General features: G+C 41.6%; 2 protein-coding genes across 6 annotated transcripts in view; one reads left to right on the plus strand and one right to left on the minus strand.

Moving 5' to 3' along the window:
• zfh1 (Zn finger homeodomain 1) overlaps nt 1-5,575 on the plus strand; it is a 32,913-nt gene extending 27,338 nt beyond the window's left edge. Inside the window, exons 4-5 of the mRNA XM_018113610.3 lie at nt 819-2,961; nt 3,629-5,575. Coding sequence (XP_017969099.1) covers nt 819-2,961; nt 3,629-3,822 — 2,337 coding nt within the window. The 3' untranslated portion in view covers nt 3,823-5,575. The remainder of the gene's footprint in view (nt 1-818; nt 2,962-3,628) is intronic.
• Nucleotides 5,576-8,194: 2,619 nt separating this feature from the next.
• Nucleotides 8,195-26,201, minus strand: wts (serine/threonine-protein kinase warts). 5 transcript variants are annotated; one of them, XM_089256983.1, is made up of 9 exons: nt 26,057-26,201; nt 19,378-20,369; nt 12,297-13,787; nt 11,299-12,181; nt 11,116-11,236; nt 10,940-11,055; nt 10,800-10,878; nt 10,534-10,729; nt 8,195-10,470 (listed from the first exon to the last, which is right to left on the minus strand). In XM_089256983.1, the coding sequence occupies exons 2-9, from the start codon at nt 19,498-19,500 to the stop codon at nt 10,069-10,071; spliced, it is 3,411 nt and encodes a 1,136-aa protein (XP_089113109.1). In that variant the 5' UTR covers nt 19,501-20,369; nt 26,057-26,201; the 3' UTR covers nt 8,195-10,068. The 5 variants fall into 5 exon arrangements, with proteins under 5 accessions (XP_089113109.1, XP_089112970.1, XP_089113074.1 ...); XM_089256844.1 differs by having other exon boundaries at nt 19,378-20,557; XM_089256948.1 differs by having other exon boundaries at nt 19,378-20,557; nt 25,937-26,187.
• Nucleotides 26,202-26,390: the final 189 nt, after the last annotated feature.

Below are 26,390 nucleotides of genomic sequence, written 5' to 3' on the forward strand. Positions count from 1 at the left end.
GATCGGCTACTCTTTTTTGTATTGCTTTTTTGCTTATCTTCTTTGCTTTGCCTACGCTTTCATAATCTATGCACACATGCGTACGCGTCTCTATGACTGTGACAGTTGCAAGCTGACTGCTACGTCACCTCGCTTGCCGCAATCCTTTGCTACTTTTCTTCAGTCTGCTTTTGTCGGTTGTCGTTATAATTTCGTCATTTACATAGCCCGCATATTGTTTGGTTTTTAATTAAGTTTCGTTCTTATTATTTTGTTGTTGTCAATTTTGCGTTTAGTTCGTTTAATCAGCTAAACTCTTTTAATCTGCTTGCCAAACGCAACAGCGCCACAAAAAAGTCACAATTTCTTGTTTCAATTTTGTTTTGTTTTTTGCGTTGTGGTTTTTGGTTTTGCTTTGCGGGCCTTGAGACAAACGAAATCCCGTTAAATTTCAAATAGCACAGCAAAACAAATAAATACGCGCGTTTTGTTGTTTTAAACAACTTTTATTACCTGTGTGTACGTTCGCTCTGCATACATGTGTGTGTGTGCCAAGTCTGAGAATAAAAAGCAGGCGCAGCAATAACGAGCAAAGCAGCAACAACAACAATGTCAACATGCACACTCAGTGTAATAATAGGGGAACACCTTCACCAAAGAGTAAGCGATAGAATGCAAGCCGCTAGACGGACAAAAGCTGCATTGTATACGGTTGCATTAGTGTCTTATTTGAAATGGAAATAAAATATTTGATTTGTATTAGTATCTATAATGAATATATATTTTGTATTTTATGAATATGTATATTTAATATACTTTACTCGCTCTACTCATTGCAGACCTGCAAAATATGCCACAAGGCCTTCGCGAACGTGTACCGCCTGCAGCGTCATATGATCAGCCACGATGAATCCGCGCTGCTGCGTAAATTCAAGTGCAACCAGTGCGACAAGGCCTTCAAGTTCAAGCACCACCTGAAGGAGCATGTGCGCATCCATTCCGGCGAGAAGCCTTTCGGCTGCGACAACTGCGGCAAACGCTTCTCGCACTCGGGCAGCTTCTCCTCTCACATGACCTCCAAGAAGTGCATTAGCCTGGGGCTCAAGCTCAACAACAATCGCCAGATGCTCAAAACTCTCGATAAGAACTCAAACGCTCGACGCTCGCCCACGGATCAGCAACAGCAGCAGCAGCAGCTGGCGGGCAAACGGAAGCTAACACCAGAGCAGGTGCTGCCAAATCCCATGAATTACTTTGCCGGCGAAGTGCAGAGCCCACCCACAGCTGTCAATGCTCCTGGGCCCTTCTATCCCAACTATATGAATGCGGCGCTGCTGGCCTTTCCGAATGCCATCATGGCTGCCGCGCTGGATCCCCGCATGCATCCCTATAGCATCCAGCGACTGCTGCAACTGACTGCTGCCGGGCAGCAGCAACAGCAGCGGGAGGAGCAACTGGAACAGCAGCTGGAGCAGGAGCACAGAGAGGAGCAGAAGCTGTATGAGACCAGAAAGGATGATGATGAGACGCCGGATGAGCCCAAGCTGGTTATGGATCTGGAGGAAGCGGAGCCGAAGCCATCGGCCAGCCCTGAAGTAGCCGTCGCCGAACCCGCAGCAGTCGACGTTGGTGTCGTCAAGCAGGAGCCCAGTCGCGAGCCGACACCTCCGGACACGCCCAAGTCAATCAAGGTGGAGCATGAGGAGGAGCTGGAGGCAGTGGCCGTGGAGCAGTCGCGGGCACAGACACCTCAGGATCTGCGCTGCAGTCGCTGTGCGAAGCAATTCAATCACCCCACAGAGCTGGTGCAGCACGAGAAGGTGCTGTGCGGTCTGATCAAGGAGGAGCTGGAGCAGCAGTATCAACAACAACAGCAGCATCAACAGCAACAACAACAACAACAGCAGCAGCAGCAGCAACAACAACAGCAACAACAGCAACAACAACAGCAGCAGCAGCAACAACAGTCGAGCTTTGCGCTGCTTCCCTCCGCTAGTGATGCGGACGAGGATGAGGAGGACGAGGAAGAGCCCCGCCAGGATTACCATGCCGGCAGCAGCGACAGCGGCGAGCGTAAGGTGCGCGTGCGCACCGCCATCAACGAGGAGCAGCAGCAGCAGCTGAAGCAACACTATGCCCACAATGCGCGTCCCAGCCGGGACGAGTTCCGCCTGATAGCCGCCCGCCTGCAGCTGGACGCGCGCGTCGTCCAGGTCTGGTTCCAGAACAATCGCTCGCGCGAACGCAAGCTGCAGAGCTATGCGAACAATGGCGAGGCCGCAGCTGTCGCTCCACAGCCACAAGCGCAGGCACGCGCTGGCGAGGATCAGCCGCTGGACTTGTCCGTCAAGCGGGACGCTTCGCCGTTGTACGGCTTGGCGTCGTCCCAGCAGGCAGCTGTGCTGCCCGCGCCCGCCGACTTCCAGGAGACGATGGCCATCAATCTGAGCCGCAAGCTCTCCGGCTCGGCGTCCATGTCGCCGTCGTCGCTGTCGCCCTGCTCGGGCGCCTCTTCGCTGCAGCAGTCGGCAGCAGCTGCTGCTGCCGCTGCGGCGCTCTACTTCGCGCCTCCCTCGCCGCCCAGCCACGCCCACGAATTGGCGCCCAGCGCAGCACCGCGTGGCCAGGCCTTCGCCGGCCTGCCGCCCTACATGCTGCCACGCCTGCCTATGGAGGCGCTCTTCCAGATGCGCCCTGGCGGCGACTATGCGCCCAATCCGCTCATGAACAGTATTAAGCTGCCCGACTACCGCGGCACCAGCCTCAGCCCCGGCGGCTCCGAGAAGCGTTCGTGGCGCGACGACGACTCGCGCATCTCGCACGACGATGAGTATGGCGGCCTGCTGCCGCCCAAGCCCAAGCGGGCCAAGGCCGAGACGCACGGGCATGCGGGTGATCCGGACCTGCCCTTCGTCTGCGACCAGTGCGACAAGGCGTTCGCCAAGCAGAGCTCCCTGGCGCGCCACAAGTACGAGCATTCCGGTGAGTGAGAACTTGGAGAAGATGTGGTGCAAGCCACTGTTAAAAGCTACGCTATGTAATGCAAAGAGCATTCTGTTAACTAACAGAGCTATGTTGCGGCATCACAGTTACAGTTTGTGCTCTGTTAGAACTTGGAGATGTGGTGTAAGCCACTGTTAAAAGCTACGCTATGTAATGCCATGAGCATTCTGTTAATTAACAGAGCTATGTTGCGGCATCCCATTTACAGTTTGTGCTCTGTTATGCGATCTGAAATCTAGCAGCAGGCAGGTAAGCAGAGATCCTGCAAATGCTCCAAAGCTCTCAAAGTGAAATCTCTGATAGGAAATTCCATTCCCATATACCAGAATGATCGATTAATAGGCAGAACGTGAAAAATAGAAATCTCGGCAGAAGCTTACAATCCTATATATACAAAGGATAGAAAAAATATTAGTTAATTCCCTATAATATCCGATTTGAGAATCTATATATAGCTTTATATGTATATTGCTTTCAATTGGTCGCACTGTGCGATTTATTGGCCTTAAAATAGATAACAGTGTCAAAGTTGCTTCACCTGACGCAGTGGCGTCACACTGTTAACTTAACAGACTGCTATTGCATAGCCTAATCTTATTGGTTCGTGGGTGTAAACGATCGCAGCTAATCTGTATTTCATTTGCAGGTCAACGACCCTACCAGTGCATGGACTGCCCCAAGGCCTTCAAGCACAAGCATCATTTGACGGAGCACAAGCGTCTGCATTCCGGCGAGAAGCCATTTCAGTGCTCCAAGTGCCTGAAGCGCTTCTCCCACTCGGGCAGCTATAGCCAGCACATGAACCACCGTTACTCCTACTGCAAGCCCTACAGGGAATAGGTAAGCGACACCTCAGTGCCGCCCACCTGCGTAGCAGCCGCCGGCAGGCCGCAGCGTCGCGGTCCCGCCGCTCACTCGGCCAGGCTGAACAGTAACAGTAGCCACCACCACCATCAGCAGCAGCAGCAGCAGCAGCAACAGCAGCACCTCCACCACAGCAGCAATTATCCCCATCAGCTGGCTGCCATGGCAGCTTTCCAACAGCACCACCAGCAGCAACAGCAGCAGCACCATCACCACCAGCGGTTGCAGCAGCAGCAGCGTCTGCCCTGTCAGCCGCTTGCCTGGCCACCGTCCGTGCCTGGCGCTGGCATCATGTTGCCACCGCTGTCCAGCAGCAGTAGTATGCAGCAGCGGGGCACAGGGCCGCCGCTGTCAACTCCACCAGCGCCACCACCGCCGCCGCCGCCGCCGCTATTGTCTGGATCTGGAGCGGCTGCGTACGGCCAAGCACCACCGGCGCAGCCGCCCAGTTTCTTTGCCAGTCCACTGCACCACGCAGCGTTGATGGCACCACCACACCCGCTGTCCAATGAGCGCTTCGCGGCACCACCAACGCCGCCAACGAGCGCACCGTCCCACGGCGGGCATGCCTTCAATTTCTTCAATGCCAAGATGCTGCTCAACTGAGCGGCAGTAACAGCCATTTAACATAAGTCTAACAGTGAACTAACAGTGCACTTAAATGCTGTACTTAAAACAGACGCAGAAATCTCAAATTGTGCAGGAACACAAAACACACTCAAGACACACAAAAACTCAAAGCGAAACAAAACAAAACAAAACAAAGAATTAAAATAATATTAATTATAATATCGGCTATAGCGGTTCTATCGGTTATAGCCCCCATTAGCAACTGGCAGCCAACTCGGCAGAGCTTTGATGAATTATTTTTTATATATTCTACATTATAGACTATATACACATGTATATATCGCTAATTTATATAATATATTTTGTTCGTGTCATTTTGGTTGCCACAAAATAAGTTCGGAAAGAAACTCCCAAAAAGGATCGATGATGAAGAAGAAGAGCTAAAAACCTTTCGTTTGAGCGAATTTATTATTTTTAATTTGATTTTGCATATTGTTTTTAAAAAGTATTTTTTAAACGAGTTACACTTAAGTTGAAAACTGTTTTTGTTTCAATTATGAATGAGTATATTTATATCTAAATATATCTATCGATATACATAAATATATATTTTTATACATTCGAATTATTTACGTTTACGTTTACGTTTTAAGCTTAAGAGCGAAAAACCAGTACCAAGTGCTGCGAAATACTCAAAGCTTATTTCAGAATGAAATCAGGGCCAGCACCCCGATATATATCCACTTATCTATTATTATTTTCATTTATGATATATAGTTTTTATGCTTTACTAACGGAATAAATGTAAAACGTATTCGGTTTAATGTTTTTAGCTTTAAATTTGTAGTCGAACCGTCTAAATTTTGGACCAAACAGCCCAACAACAACAACAACAACAGCAAACGTTAACTTGACAATATTTAAACAAATTAAACTAACAAAAAATAAAAATCAAAATAACGCCGAGCTAGATGCTCTTTCGCAAAAGTATTAAAACATCAGCCAACTGTATTAAAACCAGAGTTAAAAATACAAAACTTAATCAATAACGCCACCTACACACACACACACACACACACACACAAATGTAACTTATGTTAATGTGAAAACCCACCGCTTGCTGCGCGTTTCAAATATCTTACTTAAAAAAGAAAGGAAATTTTATAAAATTTCAGAAAACCTTTTCTAATTTCTTTTTATTTCTCGTGTTTATTTTGTACGAAAGTTATAAATAATAATACTGTAATGCTACATAATAATCGAAGAAGTGAAGCAGAATATATGTCGAAACGAAACACCTATACGATCATTCCATTTAGCTAGAGTTGCGCGATAAGAAGGAACCGCCCCACATGCATTTAAGAACCTTCGGCTACTTGAGCAAAAATATTACAAAATAAATAAATGAAAACATAAAATGAAATAAGAATACTTCATGTTTTGTAAATGTCATATGCTTATCCAAGTGCTATGCGAGTTAGAGCACAAAATACAATTTAAAATTAATATTTAATATATACATAAATATAAAAAGAATGCTAAAGCGCAAAAGAAAAACTTAATTTGGCCTTATTAAACATTATTTAACATTAAATTACTTACAAAAACTAAAGAAAAAACTATTTCTAAGCTAAAACGTTTATAAGAAACGAAAATATTTAAATTTAGTAAATAACAAAACTGAAAAGAAAAACAAAAACTTTTGGAAAAGTCTCTAATGAAAATTATTAGCAAATTTCAATGTGCGTATTGATGTAAAGAAAATCTTTCTCCTAAAGCCAAAACCAAATACAAAACAAAAAAAAAATACTATTAACATTAACTATTAACAATGTTTACAAGGACAATAAATTTTCTAAATATCTTAGAATGCTTTCAACTTTTCGCTCTAAATAAATTCAATTCAAATAATTTAACCAAAACAAAAACAATAAAATACAATATATAATTAATTAATTAATTAAAAACAGATTTAAATTCATGATAGCGAAAAAGGTTTCCAGAACAACGAACATTTATTTATTAACATTTATTGTGCTATGTCTAAACAATCCCCAAGTTAACTATGTAAACCCCAAAACTTTCTCTCATCTCTAATCCTTAGCAGTTGAAATTTTCTTTTCTTTTGCTTTTCCAAAAACAAAAAAAAAAAATCAACAAACAAACGAACACAAAAATATGCATTTATTACTTAATTAATTTTTATATTTGTATTTTTTAAACAAACAAACAAAAATAATATATACATATATATTTAAAGATATATATGTAACTTTGTAAATTATTTCGCAAGAAACAAAGCTAGAGAATCCAAATACACAAAATAACAAAAATGAATGTTTCAACTATGAACAAAATTAAGCACTCGTTTAGCATAAATTATAAATATATAATAAATTAGATTAGTTAAAAAAGGAAAAGAAAAACCGTACATAAATGTTAACTTACAACAAATGAAACGAATTAATTATATTTAAGCGCAAATATTTTTCATTGTGATGGATGCATGTCGGCGATAATATTTGCAATCTAGGGCCTTATATGAGATACACACACACACACACACTTACACACACGTACATACACTATAAACTCTTGTTAGTTATATTTACATTTTAAGTTAAGTTTACATCCCCGAATAACATTTTGTTCGTCTCCTCTGTTAAAGTTGTTCGCCAGAGATTTTCATGTAAATAAGCGTGAGAAGATATGAGATCAGAATAGTTAGGATCGCATACAGCGTAGGTTTCGTACAAAGTATGTGCTTGTATTATTTGTTTTATATTTTAATTTAAACTGAAGAAAGTGAGAAAACATCAATGTTTTAGTTATGCGGGCATCAAATGTTAAACAAAAATAATAATGAAATAAAAAAAAAAAAAAAAAAAAAGAAATGCTATACACACAAATACACAAACGAGGTAAACAACAATTTAAATAACTTATATTTCAAATATATATATATACACATATATATATATACATAATGCATAAATGTATTTTAATCAAAATAAGCCAACGGATAAAACATTTTTGTCTTGATACATTTACAAAATTATTATAATTATTAAATTTACAATGTGAAAAATAAAAACAACAAAACAAATTATTAAAATTTAAATAATTTGCATTTTATTTCGAATTTATTTAGATTTCAGCCATGAAAAAGATTCAAGAGTATGAACAATACGATATTGAGAAGAGATTGCACATCTTTATCTTGCATTGGAGAATTTATTATAATGGTGACCTTTCTGGGATATGTCTTTTCCTTGAAGTATATGGACGAGAAAATATGTGAAACCGATATTTAATGATACTATAGATTTACATCCGGAGATTCCTAGAATATATATGAGATTCGAGGGATCTAAAAACTTTTTTTATATGCTTTTCTCTTGAAATAAGTATGAACGAGTTAAAGCTGAAACAGATCCTCAAATATTTTTAAGCATGTCTAAAGATCTAAAAAGGTCCAAGTGTCCGGCATAAATTGTTGACTCCTAATATACATTTTTCTTTAATTTGATAAAGTGATAGTTTAGATCGAGAATATGATGAGTTATGCGTAGCTTGTAGACGACTCTTCTAATTAGGTAGACCACAATTAAAGTGACTAGAACTATCTACCATACCATAATAGAATACACTTTGATAAAATTTTGCTTGAGGAATTCTATAGACTACAATGCATAGACTCAAGTATTCTTCACACCTTAGAAAATTTATTTTCAGCCCTTGCCCCAGTCATACCTATAAGAAAAACGCCAAATAAGTATTTAATTTTTTTTTTACATATTTTGTTTTCCATTTATTAATTTGTTATTGTAAATGAATTGACCAAGGCACGCGCAGTGTTTTCATTATCAAATAGGATTACCATTTGAGGTTTTTTTTTTCTTTAAAATTTTTTTTTTCATTCATAAAAAACAAGTGTTTGGGCCAACAAATTGAAATTGTGAACTAATCGCGTTTGCCAACGAATCGCTTTACACAACAAACAAAAAATGATTTCTTTTTCTGTACCTTTGCTTAGACATGAAAATTAAACTAAATTATTGTTAGCGAATTATAAACTAAAAAACATCTTAGAACTAGAAATGTATTGCATATTATATAAAACTATCAATTAAATTTCTTTTACAATTTATTATAAAATATTTTTGTATATATATATATTTATAGATTTTTTTGTTTTGTTTTTTTTTTTCTTTTCTCATAGAATTTCTTCTTTGAATATAAAAAAAAAAAACAAGTTCTTCTAACATTGCTAATTTTATAATATTTTAATATATCTATAGATATTTTTATGCATAGAATCTATACGATAGATACATTTTAGTTTGTTCTTTATTACTTCAGTTTTGGGAGGGGGAAAGGGCGCGTAATACGTTCATAGATTGTAGAATGAGCAGTGATAAAAGAGTGATAGACATATATATATATATTTATATATTTATATATATATATATATATATATATATATATATATATATATATATATATATATATATATATATATATATATATAGTTTAGTTCAGAGCGCGCCCGCGGGCATAATATTTAAAATAGAGTTGTAGATTAGGCTTATAAGACCCGCTTATATCGCTAACTTGTTGCGATGCTGTGCGCCGATCGGTTCGCGTTGATCCGCGCACATAAAACATTTCTTGTTTGTCAAGCTAAAGTTTCAGAGTGCCGTCCATGGAACGAACTATCCAGCCTGCTGAAATAGTTGCCATCGACTAAGCATTGTGAATTGGTCCAGGCTTAGTTAAATTCGCTTCTCCTATGAGTTTTTTGCATTCTCTCTTCAAGGCATTTATAGTGTGTAGGTGTGTGTGTGTGTGTAAATATGTTTACTTCTTTTTGAGCACCAGGAAATTGGTTCAATTGTTTGTCAAAGTCTACATAAATTTAACATATATTCATATTATGTATACATATATATATATAGATAAATATTCATTATATTTGACACTTAGCGTTCAATATCATTCATAACTATTTTTGTATATTTAAATATTTTGTATATATATATATATCTCTCTTTATATATGTTTATGTATGTGTACTTGTTTGTAGTGTACAAGATCTTTAATTAACAAAAAATCAAAAGTTTTGACTCATTTCATTTAAATTTATTCAGTTCATGCATTCAAGCATATATATGTATGTATGTATGTATATGTGTAGTCCCTTTTCTAGCCAACCGTCTATAATTTGTTATAAATATATATATATATGTATATAGTTCGTCTTGCTGATGTGTGTTTTTGTCCTTTTCAGTAACTCCTAATTTATATATATAAAATAAAAAAAAAAAAAAAAACAAAAAAAATATGCCAGAATTTTAAATTGTTTTTTTTTTTTTTTTTTTTTTTTTTTGCTCAGTGCCTCAACTTGTTTTGTTTTTTCTCATTTTTGGCAACAAATTCTACTAAAACACTAAATGAATATTTGTATATAAAACTTGTTAAGACTTAACAGCGCCGCTGTTAACACGCTGTTGGCACACTGTTAACGGCTGTTTAGGTGTGTGTGTGTGTGTATGTGCGTGCGGTTTGTTGTTTGTTTGTGACTAATTGACTAACAATGAAAATAATGGATTGATTGATTGATTGATTCATTGACTGACTGACTGTACGTGCTCAGACATAGACCGGTGCCTGGTCATCCGTCATATCCGGCTGCTGTCTGTCATCGAAAAATCGTCTAAAGGTAAATTCGAAAAATCCATGGAATTGCCTATCATTCAGATCGATATCATCGCCGCTGCTCAAATTGGAGTCATTCGAGCGCAGCTTGTCGGGATCAACGGGATCAAAGTTGGACGTGTCTGTGGGATGCTTTATCTCCGGTATATACGGCGCCTTCTGCTTGCGCATGTCCGCAAAATCAATGCCCCTGAAGAACTCATGCGACTTGACCTCTTCCACACTGTTGCCCAGTCGCCGATCCGCAGAGGCGCACAGCCGTCGTATCAGATCCGTGGCCTCGCGTGATAGATTCGCCTGCGGTGGTATGTGTAGCGTCTTCTCCCAGTTAATAACCTGTAAATCGAATAATTGTTAGCTCTGCTGCTGTGGCACACTCAGCTAGTATCTACACTCTACCTTCTGTTGCGTTTCCATGGAGGTATTGGCCAGAAAGGGTGGTCGACCCACCAGCATCTCGTAGAGTATGACGCCCACGCTCCAGTAATCACACAGCTGCGTGTAGCCGCTCCGTTCCAGCACCTCCGGCGCTATATAGTTGGGTGTGCCGACCAGCGAGTGCGCCAGGACTCTTTGGTGATCGCGCATGCGTCGCCTGTACAAAGGAATCAAGCAAGGAAAACGGTGAAAATGTGTTTTATGACGGGTCAAATCAATGCACCCACCTCTCCAGCACTGTGGGCTTGGTGCCATTCTCTGAAAAGTCCTCCCAAGGCTCCATGGAGTCCTGTCGGGAATGATTGCCTAAAAGTACAGGATTACAATGAGCAACTGGCATACGGATATGGAAGATGAGGCTAACTACCATTCTCCTGATAGTATTTGGAGTTGTGCGTCCATCTGAACCCAGTGCAAAGACCGAAATCGGTGAGCTTTATGTGGCCGTCCCGGTCGATGAGTATGTTGTCAGGCTTGATGTCCCTGGAAATGATGATGAATTATGAAATACGATGTTGTACTGATGCTCTACACTCTACACACCTGTGAATGAAGCCCATTTTGTGCACACTGTCCACGGCGCAGGTGACCTCGGCAATGTAGAAACGTGCCAGTGGCTCCTCGAAGATGCCCAGCTTGATGAGCAGCGACATCAGGTCGCCACCTGCGAATGGAGAGTTCAATTCGATACAATCAACAATGTTGGCCTTGCCACGCAGAGCTTACCGGGTATGTAGTCCATAACGAAATATAAATTATCCTTATCCTGAAAACTATAGTAGAGCTTGACAACCCAATTGTTGTCGGCCTCGGCCAGAATATCACGTTCGGCTTTCACATGCGCCACCTGATTGCGCTTGAGGACGTCCGCCTTGCGCAGCGTCTTCATTGCATACAGATGATCCGAGGTGTCGATCTTGCGGACCAGCGTCACCTCACCGAAGGCGCCCACACCGATCGGCTTGATCTTGACGAACATGCTCTTGTCCATCTTGGCGCGCTTGAGCCGAATGTAGTTGCTCTCCTTCTGGCTGAGCATCTTGCGCATCTCGATCTGTGTCTCGTCGGAGAGGCCCACCTTGAGCATCTCCTTCTCCAGCTGATTCTTGCGGAACGTGCGCTGGCGATAGGATTTGATCACATTCTCGATATGCTGTTCCATGAAGAATTTGAATGCCTGCGGCGAGTATTGCCGTATGCGAAACTCTTTGCGCTCCTCCTCCTTCTCCTTGGAGATCTTCTTGCGCTCGGGTATGGGCGAGGCATGCTTGATCTTCTTGCACCCGGCGGCAGCAGCTGCTGCTGCTCCCGTTGTTGTTGAGCCGTTGCTGCCACTCGAGCTGTTGCCATTGCCCCCACTTCCGCCGTATTTGGCGGGCGGAATGGGCGGCGTTGTGGCTAAATTGCTATTGCTAATTTGTATGTTGTTGTTGTTGTTGTTTGTCGCTTTCAGTTCAGTCGTCAGGTTGACATTGCTGTGATTATTATTATTATTGTTGTTGTTGTTGTTGCTGCTGGCCAACTCCGGCGTGGTAACGCGTGCGCTTTGATACGGCGGCGGCGGCGGCAGCTGCCGATTCACATTGCCATTGCTGCTGACGGCCAGCGCCTGATGAGAGAGATGAGATAATATTAGTAAAGCCGTAGAGCATTTGAGACTACAGTGAACACTCTCTAAACGAACAGCCTTCGCTTCAGGGAGCTTTCACTGTACACTAACGTACCTTCTGTTGCTGCTGTTGCTGTTGTGCCTGCAGCTGTTGCTGCTGCTGCTGCTGCAACTGTTGCTGCTGCTGTTGCGCCTGCAGCACACGCAATGCCTGCAACTGTTGTTGTTGCTGCTGTTGCTGTTGTTGCTGTTGCTGCTGTTGTTGCTGCTGCTGTTGTTGTTGCTGCTGCTGTGGCTGCGGCGTTGTGGCCGCCTTGGCCTGCATGCTCTTGGCATAGGAAGGTGGCTCCATGCAGACGGCCTTGCCCACCACGCCGCCATTCAGGGCGCTGGCCATGAGTGGCGGCGTTGTGGGCGTGGGCGGCTTCACGGCACCCGGCACCACCACGGTGGGCGTGGGCACCAGCAGTGGGGAGTGCTGCTGGGCAGCGGCGGCCGCTTGCTGCTGCTGCTGCACCACCGCCGGCGACTTTTGCGGATAGGAGGGCGGCGCGGCGAGCACGTGCACGGGCGAATTGCTGGCGGAGGCGCTGACCGGCGATTGGGGCGCCACGGCCGTCTGGAGCACCGGCTTCTGCACCTGCGTGGACTTGACGCTCTGCATGATGATCGGCTGCTGGGTGCGCGCCTGGTAGACGCGAGGCTGGGGCCGTGCCACGCCCGTCGCGGCGGGCAGGATGCCGCTGGCATTGCTCACCGTTATCGGACTGGGCGAGCCCGCCGAGGTGGCCGAGTAGATGCCGCTGCTGGGCGACTTGCGGTAGTCGGACTGCTGCGACTGCGTCGGCGACTGGCGCGACTGCATCGAGGCGGTGTAGCTGGGCGGCGGCGGTGCGGCGCCCACCACCACCGTGTTCTTCAGGTAGGGCGGCGGTGGCTCGACGACGGCCCCGCTGCCCGCACCCGGATACATGTTGAGCGCCTTCATCTGCTGCGTCAGCTGCTGCTGCGCCTTGATAGCGCTCCCGTTCTGTGGTATGACCGGCGAGGTGCCACGCGTCGTCGGGCAGGTGGGCGTGATCGCCGCCGGCCGGTTGAGGGCGGGCGAGCGCCGCTTGAAAATCTGATTGGTGGGTGGCGGTGGCGGGGGAGTCGCCGAGCTGCCCAGGCCGATGGGATTACGCGGCGGTGGCGCCGGCGGCGCCGCATCGCTGAAGCTGCTCGGCGAGGGCGAGTACTGCCCGGTGCTGGCGCGCCCACTCAGCTGCTGGTGGGTGTGCGAGTGCGGGCTGTCCGACCGAGAGCTGCCGGCGCCGGAGTCGAGCGCCGGACTGCAGCGCAGATAGTGCGTCGGCGTGTCACGCTCGATGCTCGGCTTGCGTATCAGCTTGGGCGGTATCAGGGCGTTGATCATCTTTGGCACGTGCCCGTTGGCCGTGGGCATGGGCAGGGCGACGACGGCCACGGCGCCGGGTGGGGGAGGCACGACGACATCGGGCGAGGGAGACGCCGATGCCGATGGTGGCTCCAGTGGCAGCTTTGCGTGGTGGTAATCGGGCGCATCGTTGCGGCCATTGGTGGCGGTGTATCGCAGAGGTGTGTAATTCTGTAAATTGAAATCGATTAATAAATTGATCGATAGCTTAATATGTAAAATTATCTTAAATATCTAATGCTACTGCAAACAAAAACTATCGGCATATTAATAGACTTAAATATCTTAAGCTTTTGACTTTGAATAATAATACTTAATAATGATTTGTGGATTTTAATATATATCATACAAAAAATATTTGCAAACTTTTTTTTTCAACGATAATTAAAATTCTTTTGTGTTACATATATCCTAACCCCCACATACTACGCCACTGCCAGAGCAACATTCCTGCTCTGTGAGAAACTATATTTGTGTATAAATATAAATATACATACGCATAGGTGTGAGAGGCAGCTGTGTGTTTGTGTGTGTGCCTGTGCTTGGTAGCAGTTCAAAAACTAAACAAAAGGCGCGCATACAAAATAAAAACAAAAAATGCGAACAGCGCCTAAAACAAAAGGCACAAGAAACGCGGCTGCCAAAGCAATGAAATCAAATTCTTGCCATCGTTCAGAAATTCCTAAAAGTCAGGAGCACACAAACACAAACACATACTATGTACAAATACACAGAGAGCAAACGAAAACAGACACAAAGACAAAGAGTCACAAAGAGCGAGAGAGTGGGAGAGAGCGCATTGAGCGAACAACAGCAAAGCGATCGCCGGCTGACAGATTGCAGCAAACAGACAACGGGGCAACCTTCAGTTAGAGCATATGCATGCTTCTGTATGCATGTGTGTGTGTGTTCCTCTTTTCTTTTATTTTCTGTGCCTGCCTGCTGCTGTTGCTGGTGCTGGTGCTGCTACCCGTTTTACGCATTCTTTTGATGCTACTACATCATCTTGTTTCTTTTGTGTCTGATCCTCGCATTTTGACTTTGCCGTGCGACTGACTTTGCATGAGTGATGGCCATAAATATCGTGATAGCTGCGTGACATGAAATATGTGCAGAGTCACGCACGCTCATCAAATTGAATGTCAGTTCAAATGTTAAGCCAATGCAGTTAATGTTAATGAACAAACGTAAAAGCAAATCAAGTAGAGCATCAGCTACAAATAAGACTTGGCGAATGCAATTAATTATGCATATTTATATTTTGTATTTTTCAACAATATATACTACGCATCTCTAGCAGAGATACATACATACATATATGTATGTCTGTCTGTACGTGTATGCAGATGTATTAACCCTCAAGTGGGCGAACATTTGATGTGCGGCCAGACTAATTAAAACCAAGGACGCGAAACCCAACAAAAGCGACCCCCAGCAGACAAGCTGACGCGATTGTCGCTCGCTCACTCGCTCGCTCATTCGCTCGTTCGCTCGCCTGATCCGGATCCGTTCCGCCTTACAAGCAAACCAATTGATAGCGAATTAACCAAAGAGCCAATGGGCACACTAAATCAGCTGAACCGTTAGAACCCGTGTCACGACAAATTTTCAAATAAAAATAAATTGGATTTGCGGTAGGTGGGAAAAGCAAACACTTTCGCTAATCCACTTAAGCGACCGAGCAATCCAATCGCCAATTACCAATTGGGCAATACGTAAGCCCCCCGACACTTAACGCCTTGACCGAAATCACTGAACCTGACAATATACGTATAAGTATATATAAATATACATATTTGATATTCTCCAACAGAAATCAATGAGAAATGTGAACAAATTTTTGGTTGGGCTTTTCTTGGCCCAAACACACAAACATAATTTGGCCATAAAATACATCAAAATTCTTGGCAACTGGCAAGAATACATATAAGAATACACATATATATACACATATACCACAGTGGGTTTGTATGTAAATATTTGCCCATAATACTCGCATATTTATTTTTTTGGGGAATGCTAAAAGATTCTTTTTGTGTCTTGCTGTCTTTTGTTATTATTAGAGACGGGCCATGTTAATTTCTGACTTTTGCTGAAAATGATATATGTATATTTATTTAGGTAAAAATTCCTGGGAAAATCGCGACACAACGTGCAACAAATAAAACAAAAACAAAAATGCTCGCCGAAAATTAAATGAAAATCGCTCACTGGGGAACGCATAAACGTACAAAAATAAACCTAAATAGTGCTCCCTATTGGGGAATTCTGATGAATTCGTTAATTACGATGCCAATTAGAAGAGATCTATATCGGAATACATAAGAAAAGAAACGTATTTTGACATATAAATTCATTATGATCGTAATATAAGATTTGAAATGGGAATTTATTGCAATTTAAAAGAAATGGCTATACTTCAATCAGATGTAAGATCTAAGAACCTTATACTATTTGTTAAAGACCATTCTTTAATATATTGTAGTATGGAAAGAATTACAACATTTTAGGTTAGTAGACTTGTATTAAGGCATATATTAATCAACAGATAATACCCAATTAATAACTAGCTCTATTTATGTGTAGTCCATAGTATTGCACCATATTTGCTTGACAAATACAGAGCACACGATTTATCTTGCTTAGCGATATGAGAAATGTATTTTGAGCAACTGATCTTTATTATCTAACTGTGCGCATACTTTTGGTTTTGGCTGTGTGCGAGTTATAAATAGCTTTTAAGGTATATGACAACCAATTAGAGCTTATGGCTGGATTACATATGTATGCGTGTACCTACAGACAGCGTGGTGTATGTATGTATGTGTGTGTGTTTGAGTGTATTTTGATAAGCCTATAGCGCACAATGTCCATTGAAAGAGTGAAAGAGAGATGGAGTAGGAGGGAGAGAGGAAGGGGAAGCTATGCATTGTTCGATTTGATTGCCTTTGCGTGTTGACTAATTTATTTATGCATATTTTTTTTTCTGGCTGTCGCTCTCTCATTTATTTATTTTTTAATTTTTATAATGCCATTTAGCCCACTGTCGTCGTTGGACGTTGGCGTTAGCTGTTAAATTTATTTCGAACGTTTTGTTATTTTAATTATTTCTACGTAAGGTTTCACAAATATTTCTGTCTGATTTTGTTTATTTGATATTTTTCTTCTTCGACTACATCTTTTTGCCTTGATTTGGTCGGAATTCGTATTGGCCGACTGGGTGCTGAGGTTCGTGTCTAGGCTAGGCTACGCTAGACTATTATACGCTTCGATATTTATAGCATTTGTCAAAAATCGTTTTATGGTAGCTGCCGCTGCTGCCGCCCGTCCATAAGCGGCGGCGGTCGGTGCGTGGGCCGAAAAGTGTTGATCGAGCCATGAATAAATTGTGTTTATTTATCGTGTTCGAACATGCATATATGGCCCGAAGCCGGGGGCGTGGCAGCAGCTCACTATATATGAGCAGCTTATGGCCTGGTATTTAGTACGCAGCATGACTAATTAGCCAAAAAGCCACGTGGCCGCCGGCGAAAGCTGGCCAAAAGGAAAACTGTGAAAAAAGATGAAGATGCCCAGTGGAAAATGTGCGGCAGCCTGCAGCATCACATGGCGACTGTCAATAGGCCTGGTCATAACAATTTGCCGCAACCCGTCAGCAGGCAACACTTTTTTTTTTGTGATTTTTCTTGCGTACTCAAAACCTGCAACTCCTGCTTGAGTACGATTCTTGGTAGAACGGCTTAGCCGCAGGAATGTTTGGCTAATCGCATGGATCGAGCGTTCGATCATAATTTACAATCGCACAAAACAGTAGCTGGCAGTGGAATCGTAAAATTTTAAATTAATGACCCGTCAGATCATATTTAAGCATTTTTATGACTTGCGGCCAGTTGCTGCCGCTGCCACTGTCGCTGTCGCTGCCGCTGCCGCTGCCTCTGCCACGACTGTGAGTGAGGCTGCACTTTTGGCTGGGGGCAAAACAATCGATAAACCAAGCGAAAGAGCAACATAGTTTATAAATGATTATTCGCCGACTTGTGTTGGCAAATTGTGCACAGAATTATTTTGTACAGTGGGATTGGGCAACAAATGCAACTCACTCCCTCACTCCTTTGCTCCAGCAGCAGCCTTGCTCTCGCGCACTCTTTCTAATGCTTACGCTCTTCGCGCAGTTTCGCTTTGTGCGCATTCTTTCAGCAATGCTTTTTCGAACTTTTGACAGCTGTGACGTCAATGCTTAATATCCAGGCCGATCGCGTGCACACTCACACACACATGCTAGGCAAACCACACGCATTTACTCACGCATAGCAAGAGAGCGAGAGCGAGGCAGAGAGAGAGCGCACGCTGGACATTTTGTCTGGCAACGCAAGCCGCCCACTCAGCTATCATACGTATAACAGTTGTATACATGTGCGTGTGTGTGTGTGTTTGTGGAATGGCAGAAGGTCAATTGCATTTCGTTGGCAGTTCATTAATTTCATTTCAAGCTCTGTGCAGCTATTTTTAGCACAAACAAACACACGCACAGAGCACACACACATACACACTAGCAGACACCCACAAATGTTCCATTCACGTCAGCTCTATGACTAACATTTTATCTTTTGGCCAGTCAAATTGCCAACTCCTGTCGCCCACTTGCAAGCCGCAACAGCAGCAGCAGCAACTGTGACAAATGTCTTGGCCAACATTGATGTATTATTACCGCATTTTACATGGCCGCTGGCACAGGTGAGCATCACGCTGCGGCTCGTGCCATCAGCTGAACATGTTTTCATAAAGCGCCCACGCAGCAACCGCAACAAAGTTGTTGTTCTGTTGTTTTCGTATTTTGTTTTATTGTTGTTATTCGTTTTCATTGCGCGGCGTCCGACATGCGTTTTATCTAGCTGTTAATTTTTTTTTTATTATTTGTCGTGTTTTCGGTGTCTCTTCTCTGTTCTTATTCTATTCTACGCATGAAAAATGTTGCCGCATCATTTGTAAAGCACTAAAACAAACCGATAACCAGCAAAGGGAGCAGCAGAGCTGCACGGAGGGGGAAGCGAGAGCGAGACACATGTTGTGTTCACTTAACGAATTCCCGTTATTTCCCATTTAGTATTTTCTGTAACATTGCATATTTAGCTGCGTTAAGTTTAACAATATCTCCAACTGCTGCAGAGTGAATCATCAATGGATTTTTATGCTCTAATCAGTGCTCGTGTTTACTGAAACTTTAAAATGTGTTCGCATTTCAAGAAATTCCCCTGATACCATTTTTATTGATTCGAACAACCTCTGATTACTGTATTAGTAATTTTCTTTTTAATTTTTTTTTTTTTATCAATTTAATGCTGTGATTATATATTTTAATCTTTAATAAACTGTGCGATTATTTTCGACTTTGTTCATTGATTAAATAAAACTTTTACGCAATTTATGGACTTTCAGATTAGGGCATGTGAGCAAGCAGTTCATTGTATTCTACATCATGTATTTAGTCCCTCTCTGGATTGTAACGGATAATGATTTTTAAAGAATATCAGAGAGAGGAGACAGCCCTTAAGTGTGAATCTAATTGGAATCTTACTAGAGCAAAGTGTAATCACGTTTACAGTGGTTAATAATATAGTTTTTCTGCGAATCTCAAAATAAATGCCTAGATATGTATGTAAATATGTCTATATTTACTATGTCTGTGTACTATCTATTCTATTATCTATTTCCTAATACACTTATATACTTTACTTATGATTATTTCATTTAGTTCGCTTACCTGATTATTTCTATGATTATTTTGTACTTCGAATCGTGTTAGATCCTGTTTAATGCTCTCGAGCGCTTCTGCTGTATATTTATCATTGGGGCGACCGCCCCTTTTTTCGCCCGCTGGATGCATTATGCTGCTGCTTCTTCTCTTTGTGATATTTAGCACTCATATCACAAAATGCTCCTCCTCACTCTCAAACGCGCACAACACGAATACACACACACGCACGAGCGCACTCTCTCACTCGCACTCACACTCACACACACACGCACTTAGCAAGACGCAGATGCGCTCACTAAACAGCAGCAGCAGCAGCACAGCTATTTAATTTAAATAAATGCTTTATGCTTATTTCTGTGTGCGTGTGTGTGTGAGAGAGAGAAGAAGCTTTTATTTCTCTGCCTCTTCTTCAGATTCTTTTAGGTGGTTTTGTGGCCGTTGTTGTCGGTGTTGTTGTTGTTCTCTTTGCTTTTGTTGTGGTTTGTATTTTTGTTGTTGCTTTGATATTGAGGCACTTTTTTCGCTTTTATATTTGAAACGTGTGTTGACTCTTTATAATGAACTACTTACTAGTCGCGGCTTAAGGTAAGTATGCGTCTATTAAGCTTTATGATGGTTTTATTGTCGTTGTTTTTGTTTCGCGATCGTTTCGTAGTTTGTTTTTGTTATTATTTCTTATTTCACTGTTGTGTTTGTTATTGTTGTTGTTGTATTCTCACCACTCGCTAAATTCTTCACTAAGGCACTTCATTTGCATTATAATAAAAACATTTTTCTTTTTGCTCGCTTGCTGCACAAATTCATTTTGCATGTAAATATATTCACAGATTTCTGTGTTTTGTTGTTGTTAAGTCTTCATTTTGTATCACATTTTTTGCTGCTGCCCTTTTTATTCATTTCGTTTCATTATCATTTTGTTTTATCACAAATTCTGGCATCATCATCATCACGATCATTATCATCATCATTGGCAATACAATTAATATTTTAGGCGGGCACTGGAAGTCACTCGATGAATGAATTTGAATATCAAATATGTATGTGTGTGCGCATATGCACATACACACACGCATACGCAGGTATATTGGCTGATGTAGATTCTGATTTGATTTAGCCGAGGCAGAGCACAACACACGGCTTGACGGAATTTTAATTAATAATATACACGATCGATGTCGCCAACTTGCTGAAAATAGACACAAAACAGACGAAACAAAATAACTAAAACTGTGAAGGAAAACCAACGTAAAGGTGCTTCCAGCATACATATGTGCTCAGCTGGTAGATACCCTGTATAAAGATTGATTTTTCAGTTGCATGTATGTATATTGTATTAAAAGTTAACTCAAAAATACAAAGAATATTCTATATTTCGCCCTTTATGCAGAAGTCAATCATAGCCTATATATGTATATTAATATTCAAATAAAATATACATATGTAATCCTTCTTTTTGCGTATTATCGAAATTCACTTTATTTCTCCTTACACATATACATATATTCATTCATACCCATACTAATAAAAATTAATTTACAGGGTATCCACAAAAAATTGTCACACGCTACGCAGATGCGACGCGTTTTTAAGGCAACTAAACAGCTCCATCACTCATGCACATACAAACTCTAACACACACACACACACACAGCAGCGGACATTTACATGCCGAAGACGTGAGTCAGAAGAGAGACACGCAGTCAGTCGAAAAAGTTTTCTGTTAAGCATTCTGTTACAGTTCTTTTTTTAGAGGGCATTAAACACAATGGAATTGGCAGCACTTGTCATATTGGAATGATTTGCACGCTTGGCAAAGGTGACTGTTGAAGCGGAAAGTTGGAAAGTCTGGCTGCGCATGATCATAATTTATGCATCGAGTGGCGCATTATGTCATAATCGTATTCCAGGAAGCCTATAAATTCCCTAAAAATCTTTTATGACGAACCATCAAATTCACACACTATCAAATTGACGAATTACCCAAGGCTGTGGGGGACAAGGGCACGACAGGGATTGGCATGCGCACCTGACTATGGAAACGAGCTGACCACTGATAAACAAACACATACATACGTACTTATGTATGTGCATACATATAGATATGTATATGTTCACACAACTACACAAATATGTAAACAAACAGTCCGAATTGCCGAAAAAATTTCGGCGAACTGTGCCAAGTGCAAATGAGTAAACCTAAAAGCCATTGCTGCTGTTTGTGTGTATGTAAATTAACACTGTAATTTAACATAGATACATATATTCTGTGAAATATGTAAGGATGTAGTCTTATACTGTTAACAGTATATTGCTAACAGCAGAAAGAAGTTAGTCATTGTCCCAGAAGAGGTATGTAAATGAGTTAAGCCTGAAGTTAACAGTAGACTATGTAAATGAGTAATAATGTTATGAGAATTTCCTGTTGTTGTTTGCTTCCCTTTCGATTCCTTTTTAAGCTGACTTTTATAATTATGGGAATTTTTTGAAGGTCTGATTAGATTGTTATTCCATTCAATGAAATTCGCATTTAAGCTGTTGGAATGCAAAAATAAAGCTCCCAAGAATAAATGTATGTATGTATGTTGTATATACATAAGTACATACGTAAATATATCACAGAAAATGTCGTTTCATAAATTTCGCTTGTGTACATATTTTGCACTGTCTAAAGAGTTTAATTATTTTGTTGACAAAAGTTAACTTTTGCGCCTTGTTTTGTTGACGCTACGCATTTTGCTACAGTGCTGTGGAATGTTGAATTTAGAGACTTTGGATGTACATAGGCATATGTGTACATTTGTACATATATAACTATCTAGCTATACTCTAAGATAAGCGAGACTGAAGGTGCTTAGGATAATAAACAAACACGCGCCAAATTCAAATGTCAACAGCGTCAGCCCCCAGAGCCAAGAGCCACGGCCCCTTTCCGAACAACTTTGGCGAGCTTTTTGCCTATTTGGGAAATTTTCACATTCCATACATACCGAAAAATAAAATGAGTGAAACAGATATAAATAATACATATGTATGTATATTCAATAACTAATTAACAATACAAATAAACTAAAGCAAATGCACACACACACACATACCCGCACTCATAGACAATTGTGAGCGCAAATACATACATATGTGTGTGTGTGTGCGTGAGTCAGTAAGAGAGGGATTTTTGATGCGTTATTAAGCGGCTCGTTGAATGCGACGCTATTGGAATTTTTAATTGTTTAATTGCGGCCAAATTTTTGCTTGCCTGACTTGAAAGACAATCTGCCGCATTTTCGACATTTTTATGAGCTATTATGAGCATTAGGCATTCAAAGGTAATACAGAAATCACAAAAAACCAAGAACGACTAGCGCAAAGAGACCAGCAGCAATATTCATACACACATACATACATATGTACGTATGTGTCAAGTAGTTTGTCACATATTTACAGCGCTGTTGTTGATTACATGGCCTCTGTTAAGTTGTATGTTAATAACGTATGTAAGAGCCTATTTTTAGTTAGTTTCTCTATTGCCCAAACGTCCACTAAAAACTATCGTAAAATGCGTAAGATGATGCGACTATGTGTGTGTGCGTGTGTTTGTGTGTGGGGGGAGTCGCGTGCGCATGTAAAAAGCATAAGAAATTGGCCATCAAAATGCAAGGCAAGTGGAAAAGCAAATAAAATACATAACAGAAATGCCAGTCGCAGGCCACAGCACAGTCGAAGAGAGCAAGTTGTCTCTCCTTCTCTCTCTCTCTCGCACACACACACACATACACGCACGCATACAGATGCAGTGATGCTCTCGCTCACTCGCTCGCTCGCTTGCTCGCCTTGCTGGGCAGAATATAAAAATAGTATTAGTTGCTGATTATTATTGCAAAAATGCGCATTCCTCGGCGACTTATCCCCACAAGGCGGCTGCTGCTGCTCCACTCTCTGTGTTTTCGTTTCGTTTTCCCTTTTTTCATACACTCACACACACAAAAAATCTGTATGTATGTACGTGTCTGTGTGTGTGTGCAGTTGCAACAGGCATGTTTCAAAATGTGTGGAAAAAGAGAAGAAAAGAAAAAAAATTGAAGCAAGAAGCAAGAAAAACGAGCTAAATTGCATTTTCGTCGTCGTCGTCGCCGTCGATTGCAACTTGCAGCAGCCAGCGACGACGACGACGACGTCGCCAACAGTGGCGCGCTGCTAGGGGGGGTTGCACTCAAACTCTCTATGCGCTGCCATCAATGGCCAAACGCCCACCCCTTCGCCCTAGCCGACTCAAACTAGACGCAGAAGCAAACTGGGCCCCGGCTTGACTTGGCCTGGCCAGGCCTGGTCACTTTTTTTTTATCGTTCATTTACTTTTAAAAAGCAGCAGCAGCAGCAGCTCCAACAACAACAACAGCAGCAGCAGATCACTGTATTTATTGCCTTGCTCATGCCTGGACTCTGTGTATGTGTGTGTGTTTTTGGAATGCACACGAGCACATAGACAACGCCTCACCTGTTTAGTCGCTGCCTGCAGGCGGAGCAGCCCACAACAACAACAGCAGCAACAGCCACACACACACACATACTATAATCCACTACGAATTGCATGCTGGAATGTGAATGGAATCTCAACAATTTTCAGCGTCGCTGGCGTTGACGCCGTCGACGTCGCCGCTGCCGTTGACGTTGTTTGGCGCAACTTTTTGCACGTCAAATCAAAATAAAAAATATAAATATAAATAATAAAAAATTCAAAATAAATCACGTAAAATAAAAACAATTACAATGTGATGCACGCAAATGAATGTAAAGCTATGCAAATTCATTAGAGTTTGTATGTATGTAACATAGTTGACAAAGCCAAAATATACATACATACATACATCCTCATATATGTATGTTTATACATATATTAAGCTGCTTGAGAAATTATTGCTGTACTGACATTGACGCTCATCTCTAAGCAGAAGCAGAAGCAGCAGCAGAAGCGGAGACGCAGGCAGCGACAGAGAGCGAAGCAGCGACAGCACAGCAGCTGCCTCTAATTACAAGCGCACCCGCAGTTGTTACTATTGTCTTAGTTGTTGTTGCAGTTACTTGTGCCACATTTTGCATCTCTCATATTTACATTTACATTGCACACGCGTTGTTCTTGATGTTGTCGCTCTTTTATCTTTCTGTTTTAATTTTGCACAAACAAAAACAAAGTCAAACAAGTCCAACTACGGCCACACTGCAAATCAAATAGAATATAGAGATGACACACAAACAGACATTTGTAAGAAGCGAAAAATAGATCGATAAATTTACATAATATTCTTTGATTTTTCTTCTTATTCTTCTTCGTGAATGATCACTGTATTTGGACATTAAAAGTACTATGTACTCTGCTTACTTTTGATAATTCCTTTTATTTGCGCTAATAGATAAGATTTTGCAACAATTTTTGTTTGCATTTTTGCATTAAAAATTTGTTTATTCTTTGTTCTGTACGTAGATCGCATTTCGCGTTCTCCGTACAAACAGATCCACCTGGCTTTTACTGCGAAGGCCTGTGATACATATGATGGTATTGGATGACAGTAAACTAATTGTTTTGACAGATTGTTTGTCTGCCTTTTTATGTAGCTTTTATTTATGTACACCGTTTATGCAGAAGACTAACGTATAGAACAGTTGCTTAATTGTTCTCAAAATCAATTGTCTATATTAATTGGTTCGTTACAGCTGTTATCGATAATATTTCGGATTCCTTATAAGACAATTATGAATTCAAATTAATTTCAGTACTGCAAATCATTTTCATATTATTATCAAAGGAGTCACCCTAATGCTCACGTCAGCTGCCATCATAAACAGCTATTGTTGTTGTTGCTCCTCTGTTATCCATTGTTTGCTTTTGATTTTTCATTTTCAAATTGTTGCTGCCGCTGTAATTGCTGCAATTGTTTTTAAACAAATTGCATGCGAATTTTTCAGACACCCACAAAATGACGAGTTTTGACACCTGAATTATAACGGCAATTAGCAGCAGATGGCATTCGACGAGAGAAAGAGACAGAGTTAAGGACAACGGGGAGAGGCACATAATTATGCACACATGCATACGTACACGATCGCACGCATACACACAAACACAAATGCGACCGAATGGAAAAGGGATGGCAGAAGGGCGTGCAGCTAGAGCGGAGCAGTTGCAGCTGAAGAATTTAATCCGATTTGTAGTAAAGTAACGAGCGCGCAGATATTGCGAGCAACGACATCGGAGTGCGGTGGGGAGGGGCGTAGAGTTAGAAAAGCAACACACGCACATACACACACATACTATCATACTCGTTCACACACTTGGCACTCACGAACTGCGCGTAGTGAGAAGAAAAATATGTAAATAGATGAACCGTTGCATGCATTTGGCATTTTATTTTGGATTTTCCACAAAGCTACAAAATGCACTCACACACTTGCGTTTTCTTTGTAGATTTTCTTGGATATATATGCATACATATATGTATTTGTACATACATATATAATTTTTTTTTAGAAAGAGAAACAGAGCCAACCAGCACAATTGGAAATACATACATACACGAGACACATATACACACACACGCACGCACGGACTGAGGAGTACTGAATTTTCGATCGCTAGCCGTACGTCTCGCGCACTATTTTCAGATGATATCGTTGCGTTTTTCTTGAATTTTACCTTCACGCGCTGCGTTTTTGCACTTTTCACAAATTTTTCTCCACCTCCACGCGCTGCGTTGTTTTAATTAATAATAATAGATGGGCGATAGATTGTGGTGGTTGAGCGATCGACTGTGTATAAAACGTGGTGGTAAAACGATAACTCAATCACAAGCTTGCAGTGGGTTCAGTTATCGATAGCTTTCCCAAAACTGGGCAGCATTTAAATCAAACACCCAACTGAAAGCCGAGTACTACAACACCCACATTAGCGGCTAATTTAAAAATATCACTGGTCAGTGATATCACATAAACAATATACTCTCAAAGTCATACAAAAAGAAAATAATTCT

The sequence above is a fragment of the Drosophila navojoa genome, chromosome 2 (assembly GCF_054131105.1).
Source record: "Drosophila navojoa isolate 15081-1374.11 chromosome 2, UAZ_NAV_1.0, whole genome shotgun sequence".
Lineage (NCBI taxonomy): Eukaryota > Metazoa > Arthropoda > Insecta > Diptera > Drosophilidae > Drosophila > Drosophila navojoa.